The sequence below is a fragment of the Passer montanus genome, unplaced genomic scaffold (assembly GCF_014805655.1).
Source record: "Passer montanus isolate IOZ18808 unplaced genomic scaffold, ASM1480565v1 scaffold56, whole genome shotgun sequence".
NCBI lineage: Eukaryota > Metazoa > Chordata > Aves > Passeriformes > Passeridae > Passer > Passer montanus.
Window position 1 is genome coordinate 4,299,801 of NW_024370595.1, and position 14,077 is coordinate 4,313,877.

At 39.4% G+C, this 14,077-nt stretch overlaps 2 protein-coding genes across 4 annotated transcripts in view; one reads left to right on the forward strand and one right to left on the reverse strand.

Annotated features, from left to right (window-relative positions):
* CYFIP1 (cytoplasmic FMR1 interacting protein 1) overlaps positions 1 to 14,077 on the forward strand; it is a 67,664-nt gene that overhangs the window by 49,877 nt on the left and 3,710 nt on the right. For all 3 annotated transcript variants that reach the window (XM_039725650.1, XM_039725651.1, XM_039725652.1), the window contains exons 24-25: positions 7,671 to 7,814; positions 9,365 to 9,455. In XM_039725650.1, coding sequence (XP_039581584.1) covers positions 7,671 to 7,814; positions 9,365 to 9,455 — 235 coding nt within the window. The remainder of the gene's footprint in view (positions 1 to 7,670; positions 7,815 to 9,364; positions 9,456 to 14,077) is intronic.
* LOC120510158 (fibronectin type III domain-containing protein 9-like) lies at positions 653 to 5,520 on the reverse strand. The gene is made up of 2 exons (XM_039725659.1): positions 5,190 to 5,520; positions 653 to 2,895 (listed from the first exon to the last, which is right to left on the reverse strand). The coding sequence occupies exon 2, from the start codon at positions 2,773 to 2,775 to the stop codon at positions 2,104 to 2,106; it is 672 nt and encodes a 223-aa protein (XP_039581593.1). The 5' UTR covers positions 2,776 to 2,895; positions 5,190 to 5,520; the 3' UTR covers positions 653 to 2,103.

Genomic DNA, 14,077 nt, shown 5'->3' on the forward strand with positions numbered 1-14,077 from the left:
GTGGAATGGTTTTATATTTAGAGTAGGTGAATCCCTTGGGAAGCACTACCATGGTAGCTCTTTGCCTTCTCACTTGGATATAGGCATGTCTTCTGGTTATATGTGTTTATGTATAAATAACAAAATGCAGTAGGTGAATTGCCTCAAAACTGCTTTGAGCAGAACTGCTCCTTGTTCTCAATGTGGCGTGTACATGTGTATATAACATAAGCATGTGTCTGTGTATGTATTGGACTGCCTTAAAACCCACATAAAGAAATGGACATGCAGAGAGGTAAACAGGTTTTCAAGAGCCCAAGATGTTGGTAGAGATTGACAGTGTGTCTCTTGGCCTCATCCCATTAATATTGAAATAATATTTTCTTGATGAAAACCTAATCAGAGAAGTGTTACTGTTAATTTGATTACAAGATATTTTTAAAGCATTTTCTCTGTCCTCACCACCCAGGCACCTCTTATGGCACTTAACCTGTTGTGTTGGCTTCATGCTCTGATAAGGGTTTTTCAGTGCCTATTTCGTGTAACACCGTCATTTGAAACAGTAGTCAGTGAACTGTTATTCTCACAGTTTGAGACTGACGTGCAAGACAAAGGAAAATGTGTCAGCTGGAGGAAGTGCTCTGCAGCAGGTGGAGAACTCGTTATTGCTAACTTCACACAATAAAAATGCCTTTTGAAGTGTTTTCTGAAAGTCGTACTCGCCCCCGTTCAGCAAGTGCTCTGTGTGTCATGCTTATCCTACTCAAAAAAAAAAAAAGAGTAAAGAAGATTCATCATACTTATGCCAGCTTCTCCTTAGCACTCATAGTCAATGCAATTCACAAGTCGTGGGAATTGTTGTCAAAATAGAGTGGCTGAAAAGATCCACTACCTGCTGTGAAATATTCATGGGGAGCTCTCTTGCCAAAATTGTACCCCCCCTTACCTTCCAGGGTGGAGGGGGGTGGCAGCTGCCCAGCCAGCAGCTCTCCAGCCATCCCTGGTACAACCCAGTGTCAGAGAGAGCTGACTTCACACATACATTCATACCAAGAGCAATTGAGTGCCTGCAGTCACAGTGCACCTTTTTTTTTTTAGTCATAATATACAGCAATACTAAGATTTATTATGGAACACAAATGCGCTTAAGAGGTTTAAAACAGGGTGACATACACAGGTAAATCAGACAACACTTTTCACGTTGTGAGGGTGAACAGATTTCTGTCCAAAGGACCTTGGCACTTTGCCATGAAGCTCAAGGCAGAGTGAGGTGATCAGCAGGTTTTCTTGTTACAAAAAAAAAATGCATTTTGACATGTTTTTACTATTTTGCCCCCCTTCATTACACAAAATGTACTGTGCAATTGAAAGGAAATTTGCAGCTGATTAATGCGTGTTATTATTAAAGCTGAAAGGGAAAGAAAAAAGGTAGGGCCATGAGCTGCATCTCTGAATTCCATTTCCTCTGCAGGGAGTCTCTGGCCCATGGAGCAGAAGGTAGCCTGTGGTGGGAGCAGAAGAGTGCAAAATGCAATAACCCAGGATATTTCCTTAATTAGATGTGTCCTTACTAAGTCTCTATCTTGCATGTATTTAGACTGAGGGAAAATAAGACAGATGACAGGAAACAATTAAAATCCTGATGAGTTTATCTTACATTCTGAGACTGACCTCAGTGCAGATGGGAGGGATAGACAACACCATGGACAGTGAGGTGTGTTGTCTGAGTATAGTACTGCTTGTAGTGTGTGTTTTGGGAAGCAGCTGGGATTGCCAGGGTGTAACTCTGGCAAACCACTGCACTCTGTGTGTATGTTCCAGTTGCCTATACTGTAGCAGTCTGGCTGGCCGTCTGAAAACTCCTACTCAGTTTTATTCATGCTAGTTAACAAAAAGTATTTTGGTCACTTTTTATATTTGTTTGCTGTTTTAGGCTGAAGAAAAGCAACAAAAAGATCCCCTTGAAATGTAAGCCAGTTACTTGCTACATGCTTAATTTTTAAATAATGGAGGGTGGGTGAAGTGCTCACTTCTTGGGCATGTGAACCTTTGCATACAGACTGATGTGTTTGAAGTAGTTGGGGTACCTTAGGTGGCAAAAACTTTCTCCTGGACAAAACATTTCTAATGTATAGCAGAGCACTGTCCTGTTACTGGGACTCGCTCCTGACTTTTAGAAGATGGCATGATGGGCTCATTGCACACTGAGGGATTCTCTATGATTGTGGCCAGCTGGATGCTGTGTGGATGCTTTTCCTCAGCGTCCTGTGCGTGCTGGCTCTGCCTGCTGAACTCATCAGAGGCGCGTGCCACGCTTTTGGTCCGTGGCTCCTCAGGCTCTTGTTTGGAGGTCCTGTTGCGCTCTTGCAAGCGCTCGTGTCTCCTGCGGCACAGCAGGTGCAGGCAGCCGTAGAGCAGGACTGCGGCGATGATGAGCAGCAGCACGCTGCTGGTGAGCCAGATGCCCAGTGCCAGCTCTTTCTTGGTGCTGCTCGCCGACGCCGGGTCTCGTTCCAGTGTGTTGAACACTCTGCACTGGTCGCTGGAGGGGTTTGCGGACTGGCAGGTCACGCACATGATGTATGTTGTGAGGGGGGTCAGGTTTTCAACAACAAAGGAGGAGCGAGTGGTGGGCACCCTCTCTTCCCTCTGGAAGCTCTTTCTGGAGTAGCTGGACAGCATGCTGTTCCAGTTAGGGTGGTACATGATGCTGTAAAAGCTGTCGACACAACTGGCCATTTTCGGCCAAATTACCATTGCTGTGTTTCCTGTGATGTTTTGGATGGTTATTCCCATCAGGATGTTATTTGGGAGGTTTTTTTTCTCTCTTGATGCTGATCTCCCTGTGGAAAGGGAAGATGTTCTTTGCAGAAGCTGCAGCACTGAGGATGTCGTTTGAATCTTAATTGTAGTGCTCTGTAATGTAGGAATGGAGTTTGTTAGGAAAGTATGCTCTCATCTTTGGCACTGCAGTGTAAAAATGGGAATGAAAGTTCATAAAGTCTGGGGTGTTTTAAAATGTGTATTTCTCTTCCAAGTGAAAGTATAAAGATAAACTTAGAGAAATTTAATCAGAACTGCTGCCTGTACAAGTGACCTGTTGTGTCTTGAGAGATGGTGAATTTTTGCAGAATTTGCAATTGGGGAATCACTTCCTTTCACATTTTTTTTTCCCCCAGGTGATTGTAAAAAAAATGCAGCAGATGTTTATTTCTCTAGTCTGTGTATCTTGCATTTTATGTTAAGTGGCAAGAGGGGTTGGCAGGAGTGGATATTGAGGAACAAATGTCTCTACCATCCACAAGTCTTTATTTTTGCTGGTCACAATTAGTTGAAGAACAAAAGAGTATGTGGAAACCTGACCACATATTCTTTTGTCTCCAATATCTTAGGTTAGTTTCTTATTCATGAGTTCACATAGGAACACCTTCCCTATGAAGACAGGCTGAGAGAATTGGGGCTGTTCAGCCTGGAGAAGAGAAGGCTCCAGGGTGATCTTACAGCACCTTCTGGTATCTAGATACAGCAATACAGCTGGAGAGGGGCTTTTTATAGAGGCAGATATTGATAGGATGAGGAGGAGTGATTTTAAGCTTAAAGAGGGTATATTTAAATCAGATATTATGAAGAAATTCTTTGCTGTGAGGGCAGTGAGGCACTGGAATGGGTTGCCCAGAGGAGCTGTGGAAGGTGTCCCTGCGTGTGGCAGGGGTGTTGGAACTAGGTGATCTTTAAGGTCCCTTCCAAGCCAGACTGTTCAGTGACTCTGTGAGACTCTCTGTGTTTTGTTGTTAAGTTGCACATCTGTAGCCTCTGCAGCCACACTGCGGCAGTGGCTGTGAGCACTGTACATTGGTGGTATCAGTATCACAAACTTGAGGCTTGATGCTAGTCAGCCTCTTGGAAAAGCTTTGTCAAGCTTAGTGAAATACACTGTAGCCTACCTTTTGGATAAATAGTGGGGATTTTTTAAAATTACTAATGCTCTTTGCTGTTTTAAGTCATTTTATGTAATCCCATAGTCTGTCTGCCCTGAATTTATACTCCTCCTCGTCCTCAATTCAAATTAGAAAATCTGCCAGTATTTTGAGGTTCTCAGTATGTGTAGACACTGTAAATAGTGAAAGGAAAGCATCTCTTTTCTGCAATTTCTCTAAACACATCTGTTAAAGAATATATAATAACAACCATACAATTTTCATTTGTTTGGCTTTGGTTTTATGCTTTTACTGATGTGATGGTAACTTTTGAAAAAGAGCTTACCTCAGCAATTTAATCTGATCCCTTAGTTTGATTGTCAGTTTCCAGTGGCACTTGTGGAAGTTCTTTTTCCACTTTGAAAGTTTCTCACTTTTTTTATGACTATAAATGTTCATGACAGTAACACTGTATTTCATTGTTTATGACTTTGATGTGAAAATTAAATCCAATATATTTTTTAGTATCAAGTTTAAAATGTTATATTTCCTGGCTAAATAACAATTAATTATTAAAAATTCTCCTAAGGAAGAAAGCTTGTGAGATTTGCTCATATCATATTCTAAAATTATTCTGTAATACTTGTATTTTATACTAGATAGGAGACTGGGAAAATATATATTTTATGGGATTTAGGTAGTGACATTACATTAACAGTAAGAATTCTGTGCCTGTTTATGTATGAAAATTGTTGCTCAAGGCTTTTAGATTATACTTACTGGGAAGTGGGAAGAAAAATAGGTATGTTTATTTTCATGACAATGTAAAACCATGGATATGACTGATCTGAGTAGATACTACTTTTTAAATTCTGTAGTAAAGGCACCCTTTTTAATACAGCAACAATATAAAGAAAATGAGTTTGCTATCAGATAAACTTACCAAACAGACACATTTTGGCATCTACCCAGCTACTGCAGATATTTAAATAGAGTGCATTAGTGAGATCAGAGTTTTTACTTGCTCGGTTACCTTCTCTTTAACTGGTAGATCCCTGTTACTTAAAATTGTAATCTATTTTTTTATAGAACACTTTTTAACACAGCCTAGGAACAAGAGTTTCAACAGTTTAATCCTCATAGCATTTTGTAAGTAGAATGAACTGTAATTAAATAACAACAATACATTTCTATTGCTACAAACCATCAGTTATTAGAAAACACACAATTACTGACATGTAAATGTTTGGAGAAGCCATCTGATGTTTTATGGATCATAAAGTCAGTACTTACCGTTGCTCCTTGATGGAAATTCCAGAACAGAATTTCTTTATGGTAGTACTGCTGTGAAAATGTTACAAACACCACATTTTTTGTATCCCTTTCTACACGAATTATTTCCTGACTGATCTCTGTTTGCCAGTTTGCTTTTTCTTCTCCTCAGCTTCTCTGGACTGAATTCTCATTGCTTGGTGATTTCAGTTTTTTTCTCTGATGCTGCTGGTAGCATGGTTTCTTTGTCTCTTCCACTTAAATTCCTGCAAGAGCACATCTTGTCTAAAGATGCTGTTGCTTTGCTTTTCAAAGACCACACAGGAGAAGAAAATAATGTCTTTTCCCCCCTCTCTTGCTTGCCTCCCCTTGGCAGTATGCTGCCTGAGCATCCCTGTTATATACTCTTGTGTGTGGACCAGTGATGCTGTGAGTGATTAATGTTAGCACTTTGATGACATCAGCAACTAACAACTCTTTTTTTTTTTTTTTTTAATTTAAGTAGGGGAGGGAGCAAGTATAGTTTAAAAAATAATGAGCAGCAACTTCCCTTCCCTCCCTTCCCTCCCTTTCCACCTCCACCCCCCTCTAGTTAGTGGCTTCTTCCCTAAGGGTTTTATGCTTTTGTGTCTCACTGGGGGGGAAGTGGTATTGGTATGTAATGGTTTTTTCTAAATTCCTTGTTACAGTTTAGAAAGATCCACTAATCCAACATTTACAGGTGGATTGTAAATTTTAGGTACTTCCCCATGAGGTTTACATGGGAGATATATTTTTAGATTGGTTGGCTTCTTACTATTATGTATCAGCATATATTTTAAATACCATGATTCTAGGGCTTGCTTTTCTATGACAAATTCCTGCTGTGTAAAGAGAGGTTCACTTCCCTTAACCTCATGGCAGTAAAATGCTTTAATAAAAATTTAGTAAAATGCTAAAAGAAAATTCTCCTAGTGCTGTAGCTGAAATACATAGTTTTGACATGTCTGTTGTAGGAGTCCTACATAATTGGAAACATCAAAACCAAAAAATGAAATCTCATATTTTAGTGGCAATTGTATAAATCCTTAGTTTATCAGGACATTCAGCTGCACATATCTTCTTAAGGTTTTACCAGTTCTCTGTGCTGTCTTTGGCCCAGACCTCATTTTGTATGCAGAGAGCTATGGAAATGCACAGGTTGTACTGGAGGCATACAGCTTTAGGCTGTCCCTGGTGGGACACACTTGGAGTTTGGCCTTTTAGCCCACTCTGACGTAACAGCAGGGCTGTGTTATGTACTAGGGTTCTAATAGTTATACAAGTGTCTATTTTAGTTTGCATTTAGAATTTTTAAGTTTCTAAGACCTCAGTTGGAAGCTGATGTTTATATAGAGACATACAACATAAATAAAAATGTGCATATTGTATTCTGATTGCGTCCAAAGATGATTTTAAAGTCCTTTTATGAGAATAAAATCCTTCAAGAGCTTGGTAGCATTTTCTAAATTGAATTCCAACTAGCTTAATGCCATGTGTTTACAATATCTGGTGTTGACTTGTATGGGTAGTTAGGGCAGGATCTGGGAATGCTTCTTCCTGGAAAATCTTCTGTTACAGCTCTGTGTGAAGTTGAAAGTTTAACAGTATGCTGTTTTCCATTAGAATGAAACTTCATAAACTGAAGGAAACACAACAGTCCCTTCTGTAAGAAAGGTGGCCAAGATTCCTGCTAAAATTAAATTTCAGGGTATTAGGAGAACAACCCACTTGCAGAAATTGAGGATGCTAAGTTAGCCAACCCTCTCCAATCTGCAGCTTCAGCAACCAGTTCCTAAATCCTCACATCACATCAGTCTGTACAGCTGTGTTCACTTTCATGGAAGTAAACATGACTATAGCAAAGCACCTGGTCCTATTTATACAAGTCTTGAAGAATTTCTATGAGGTTGGATCCCAAACTTAGATTTGCTTTGATCTTGTGTACAGCAAGGGGGTTTGAGAAAGAAAGATCCTTACTAATTAGTTGCAGAGAGCAGTAGCTGCAGAAGGCTTTTTTTTTTTTTTTGTAGTGGAGTACTCAGAGACTTAAAACACCTGTTATGAACAGAAAATTAATTTCTTTCAAGATGCTTTGTGCATAAAATGGAAGATAGAGCAATAGAAGCTGTGCTTTCAATTCAGGGATCTGGACATGGCATTGGCTACTTTTACCCTTTTATGCTTGGGTAAATAGAAAAGTACAAAAGAGAAAGTATTTGAGGCTTTATAAATGATAAACAGAAGATGTCTGCTTGAAAAAAAAGCTCACTAATTTTTCTTGCTGATAGATTTTTGTTGAAGTTCCTGCCTTAAGAGAAACTGCCAAAAGAGAAACTGTGTTTTTAAAACTCTTTCAGAGACAGTGAGATACAAAGTTTTTATTTCAGTTTTAATGTGCTTTAAAATGACTTTTAAATTACATTATTATTGAGATAAAGGCAGACAAAATTTTCATTAATCATATCTGTTTTCTTGTTTTAGGCATTGAATTTGGCATATTCCAGCATTTACAGCAACTACAGGAATTTTGTTGGTCCACCCCACTTTAAAGTCATCTGTAGACTTCTTGGATATCAGGGCATTGCTGTGGTGATGGAAGAATTGCTGAAAGTTGTCAAGAGCCTGGTATGCTAATTGTCTTTATTTTTCTGCTAGTCCAAATGGTTTCTTAGAGCAAGTATCTCAGGAAAAACAAAGAAATTGAGATCCTGGATAAAAATGATTAAAATAACTTCCACTGAAATTTGATAAAAGCTGGGCTTGACAGTACTCAATGTCTTGTATAAGCAATAGAAAGAAGTGCCTTGGTGCTCTCAGCAGTGTTTTGAAATCTTTGGATTCTTCTTTGGAAATTCATGCAATTTGTGGTGACCTGAGCTGTTGAAATAAACTTATTTAAAATACTCATACTTTTCCAGGGCCTAGGTAGGCTCTGGAAAATTATGAGTATTTTAAATTAGTTTATTTCAACTTAAAGACAGCACTGTACATTCACTTCCTTGACATTTTTGAGAACAGCTGTAGTGTGCTTTCTGCCTGGGACCTAATTTCAGGGCTCTCATTAATGGCATCACTGATAGGTGACTCCTTAACAGCAGGAGTTTAACCTCTGTGCTTGATTAGCAGTGCTGCTCAGGCCAGCTTTGAAGACATTATCCTCACAGCCTGGGTATCCTGTATTGGAAAGGGCCTTCTTTGTAACTGGGAGGAGGTTGAGGTGCTGGCTGTTTGCTATACTATTAGAGTCTATACATACAGCCATAGTGCATTGCAGTTAATTTAAGCCAAAGAAATTATATTTTCCTCCCTGTTGCTTGTAGGAGCATGCTGCCAAAATAATCCAGCTGTACCAGGGAAAGCTGTGGTATTCATAATCGTACTTCAGGCACTTGACACATTTGGCAGTTTGTTTACAGTAATTCCCACAATGTTCTAAGTATGTTTCTGGTGTTCTAGAAAGGCTGAATCCTGCTTGAAAAGATGCTGTATCTTCAGGGAGAGAAGAAAACACTTATATTTTTCAGGGTTTGAGTGTCAAGTATTGGTTTGCTGGATTTTTTATAACTTAGTGATAAATTGTCTCAATTCATTCAGGGTGGCATTGAACACCTGGTCACTTATAAAGAAGGTTAAAAGGCCTGGGGAGGATATCCTGCCAATGCCTGATGCAGATGCTCAGATGCAGGGGGACAGATAAGGGAGAGGTGTCTAGTGGTAGGAAGACAGGCTGACTGGAGGCTGGAACTATCTCAACTGGTATGTCCAGAAGAACCAGTCTGGGCTGTTGCAGCCATTCCTAATCATAAGGGCTTTTTTCATGTTGCTTTTGAACACATTCAGATGCTTTTTGAATGGTTTTGAAAGCATTTGAATGCAACTTCTTAACCAAAACCCTAAAAGTTAGTGAGACAGTAAAGAGTCTGTAAGAGAAAAACGTTTTCCTTTTTTACCTTCCTGGCCTTAGCTGTTGTGACACTCTCCTTGTAGCAAAGATGGTTAATGCCATGTGAACTCTTTAAATTTTAAAAAGTTGCCTTTCTAAATATGATGACTGGCAGAATTAAATGCAGGATTTTTAGAGCTGCTCCAGTTCATGTATTGTTTGAATGCAGTTTGTTGTAAAGTTTTGTAGTTCAACAGCACTGACATGTTTACATACATCTGTTTTCTCTTAGTTACAAGGGACCATTCTTCAGTATGTCAAGACCCTAATGGAAGTGATGCCTAAGATCTGTAGGTTACCAAGACATGAGTATGGTTCTCCAGGTTAGTTTGTGTTTGATGTTACCTTAGCAGCCTTAATAAGATTATACTAACCACTATCTTCTGAATATTTTTAAATCTATCTTTCCCTCCCTCCTTTTTTTTCCTGATAATCAGATTTTAGCCTGGCTTTGCATTTTTATCTCTTTTTTTTTTTCCCCATCAAAAGAATATTTGAACGCTATGCTTTCTGAAAGTACTTTATGAAGTTTTAAGACTTCTGTATGTAGGGCAAAAAGGATGACAATCTGTACAGAGACAGCCTTATGACATAATTGATCTTGAGCTGGGATGTCCACAATAGTTTCTGTTTCTTATCTTTCTCATGAGTGTGTTGAGCTTTTGCCTCAGCAAGTTAGCCTCTCACATTTTTTCTGTTCAGACATCTAATTTAGATAACCCAGTTCTCTGAACAGCCTCTATTCTTTTTTCCTTTGCCCTCACCAAATGCAAGATAAAAGGAGTGGTACTGCTGGGAGGTAAACTGGTCCTGCCAGAATAGTTATGTCTCAGGCTTGTGTGGGGTGCATCTTAGCCTCTCAACAGGAGGTGTGACAGTTGCAGAAGAAGAAATGGCATTGAAAGCTGCTTGCCACTATGGAGAAATAATTGGCTAATTAGTATTTATCACATTGTTCACTGAAATTCTGAATCTGCTTTCCCCTTCAAAATATTCCTCCTTCACAACTTCTAATTAACACAAATTAGTCCTTCCATGTGCCACCCACCTCCTGAGTTTATTTTTCCAGAGTCACTTAGTTTTATTAAATGCCACTCCAACTGGAATGAGGTTGGGTTTTTTCTGCTTCCCACAGCTTGCTTGACGTTCATTACCAATGTTAAATGAAATTGAGGTCTTAGTAAGTGTTTCCTTCCTGTTTTTCTCCCTGGAGCATAGAAATGGATGAATCATGGTAGTTAGGAGTATAAAAATAATCTCTCTGAGGCTTTTAGCCATTCATTAAGGTCTGACCGCAAAAGCAGTAGGTATTCTCAAATATAGATAGTGCATCACCAGGATCTGTGATGCTGCAGGTGACATTAGGAAGCTTGCCAGAAATCCTCACCTGTAAGGGCTAAATATTTGGCAGGAGATGCCCAGGGATTTTAGCAGAAACCTTTCTGTAAAGTTTGAAAGACAATCCATGCTATAGGAAAGGCAGAACTTTACTGGTGTAATGGTAACAAACTACTTTGACCTCATGTTTACTCTTCCAAAAGAAATGCCATTTATGTAGATGCCTGCTGTACCAAGAGATCAAAGCAACTCTTGGTTTTACAATGGAATATCATACTTGTTTTGGAGTTGGACTGGATCTCAAAACCCCACCTGATTCTCCGCTCCTTTACTGCCCCTGTTCCAGTCAGGTTTTGTCTTAACACATGTGGTTTTCCTGTTCTGGACTATTTCTAGCAGAGGACACATAATAACCCCCTGGAGAGTCTCTTCCAAGAAATGCAGAGACAGCCTTTATAACACTGTCTCGCCAGCTCTCCCTTTCCTTTCCAAGATCAGGACACCTCCATTGCTCTCTCACATCAGGAAAAACTGTCCCTGCTCTCTGACACCTCCCCATCATGGAGCTGTCTGCCCTTGGAATAGACTGGCTGAGAAAGGAAAATGTTCTCTGTGATGAGGATGTGCTGCAGATTTCACCCTTCATCGGGAGAGGAACTGCCAGGCAGTAGAAGGGCAGGCTCAGAGCATGCTTCCTTTGAGTCACTGTCCTCTCCTTTCTGTGCTAAATTCTCCTCTTCAGCAGTCTTTTCCATACCTTGTTTATGTGTTTTGTCACAGAAGATGCAAGCCACACATCAACTGTTGTCTGTTCCCTCTTCTGCCTCCAAAATCTTCCTCAGAAGTTGTTAGTTGTAGTAGTAAGCCTGAGTGCTGTGGGATATGTCTGTGTGCTGCTTCTGTTCTTTCATAACAAATCATTTTATAACATCTTTATAACTGGCACAACCTACATATACAGACCAAAACTGTGATTCCAGTCTTTAGATGAAGTATACAGATTCTCATCTATCTTGCTGTAACATGCACTTATTAATTCAGAATTAATTTCCTGAGTCCATTCTCCACATGCAAAGTGGTTTAAGCACACTCAGTAAGTAAGCCTCTAGCTCGTTCATGCACTTCAGACTTTTCAATTGGAGAGTTTTGTTTGCACTCTGCTGATTGCAATTCCTTGGCCCCTTCATAATCAGCCTTTTAGACTTGTGGATTTCTAAATGGTGATTTATTGTTGCTAAAAGGAGCAGGGTACAGACAGTGGCATCAGAGTTGTTCAGGACTCCTCTTTGCCAATGGGTTTGTTTCCATAGGAACAGTCTAAAGCAGTGGGGAACTTGTTCATCTTGTAGTCATAAAAATATTTGTCTAAAAATACATTAAGCATAAGGATTTTTAAAGGGACCTTTTAAAGTTGCTAAAGCTCTTAAAGGAATATTTGCCTTGTAAGAGTTTAAGCTTGAAATTTCATCTTGGAGGTAGCGTTTTCTTCTGCTATTTTTTGAGTATTTGAACATGTCATTTCTGCTTTTAATGAATTAGTATCCTGCCCCTCTGAAGCGTCATTGAATACCATGAAGAAAAGTAGTTTGTCAGTTCTACTATGAGATGAGGCTTTTGTCACTGGTATTGTCATCCCTCCAAGATAAACTTTTAAAAAAATGAATTACCTTAGCAAGATACAAACTTCATGAGAAAGGAGCCAAATTGTGTATTTTTTCCTAAGTGAAAACATTTCCATGTTTCTTCTTTAAAAGAAAAACATAACAAAATCAAACCAAAGAAACAGAACACTCAAAGCTGGTGCAGGACAAAGCACTTGTTATCCCAGGCCATGACCTCTTGAAATCCCATAAGTTGGCAAGGCAGTTTGGGGAATCCCTCCAAAGCCCTGTGCCACGGGCTGCTGTGTTCCCATCTCTCCCTGGGCTGATTGTGGTGCTGGCAACACTCTGGGGGCTGTTTCTGCACAGCAGTCTGGCAAAAAAGAGTCTTCCACCCCTTCTTTTTCTGGACTATCTCAGGTCAGAGTCTAAGAGGAGCTGGAACAAGCCTGGGCTGGGATGGGGAAGGGCAGCAGTAGCTAGCTGGAGGCTTCCAGAGTAGCATCACTTGGGGCATAGCAGAAGGGTTTGTAATTCCACATGTTATCCCTGGTTTTTGATCAAACTAAGATAAGGAGGAGAATAATTCAAGTGAGGGCACAATGGCTTAAGTCCGCATTGGATGAAGGAAATGTATTCATAAATCTTCCTGATTTGGAAGGAAGGAAGAATTGGGAAGGCATCACAGACTATTTGAAAGAATTTATGGGAAGCCCAGACTGCGTTGATGACTTTAACAGGGCATTTAGAATTCATTAGATACACAGAAAAGTGGAATATTTCTTTCTAGCAAAATAAACACAGCACACAGGCTCTATGGTCATAATTCCTGGATATATGTATATGCTTAAACCTGATTTATATTTCCATTGAAGGGAATGAATGGCAGCACTGTTGATATGCAGAGTTAATGATGCCTCTGGTGAGCCAGAGAAGTATTTGGATGCAGCATTTGAAGGTCTCGATGAAAAAGAACATAAACTAAAGGTCATAGCACCCAGTTTCTTGGGAGCAGCTTTGCTATTGCAGATTAGTAGTATGAAAAAGAACATAAACTAAAGGTCATTATAGCACCCAGTTTCTTGGGAGCAGCTTTGCTATTGCAGATTAGTAGATTTTATTTGATAATAGTCAAGTCAGTTCTTTACAAAAAATAACCCAAAACACAACTAGACCAAGAATTATAATCAAGATCCAGTTTGTTAGTAGTCAAAAATTCAGTTCTAGAATTAATAGCTCATTTTTGTCCTAATCTTTTAGGTACCAGAATTGTTACAAGCTCTGGAACATGTTTAATTTCAGTCTGTAGGTGTGAATTGAGAAATGAAAGGTGACCAAAGTAAAGGAATCCATTCAGCTTTGAGTTGCATGTTTTGATTTGCTCTGACTTCCTAAATTAATCAGTGTACAGAGTGCACAGCTGAAACTTGGCATCTGCTATTTGAGTGCTGTTGAGATAGGATTTTGGAAGGACAGAGGGAGCCTAATCCTTTACTAATCTTCTGTACTTTACTGGGTCTATTCTATATCAACAGTCTTTGCTTCTGTTGAGATCTGTGTAAATCAGAAACTGGGATTGTATAATCAATTATTATGACACCTAATGTGTATTTTACTGGGTCTATTCTATATCAATAGTCTTTGCTTCTGTTGAGATCTGTGTAAGTCAGAAACTGGGATTGTATAATCAATTATTATGACACCTAATGTTGTCGTCCCATCTGCAGGAATAGAGGGATTTAATTAAAACTGCTTTCTTGGAGAGGAGGAGCAAAAAACCTTGATTCATTTACCTTGCAAAGTTCTGTGTATGTATAACTAATTCAGTAACTTATGAATTCCACCCACAAACAGAATTAGAGGAAGAAGGAAGGTTGCAGGCAATTAAGTGAAATTAATTTTCCTAAGACACTTGTGTTTTTTCCAGGGCTTTAGTAGGCATGCATAGTCTTTCATAAAAATACACTTCTGTGTAATGTGCACAGAAGTGTAATTTGGAATGGCAT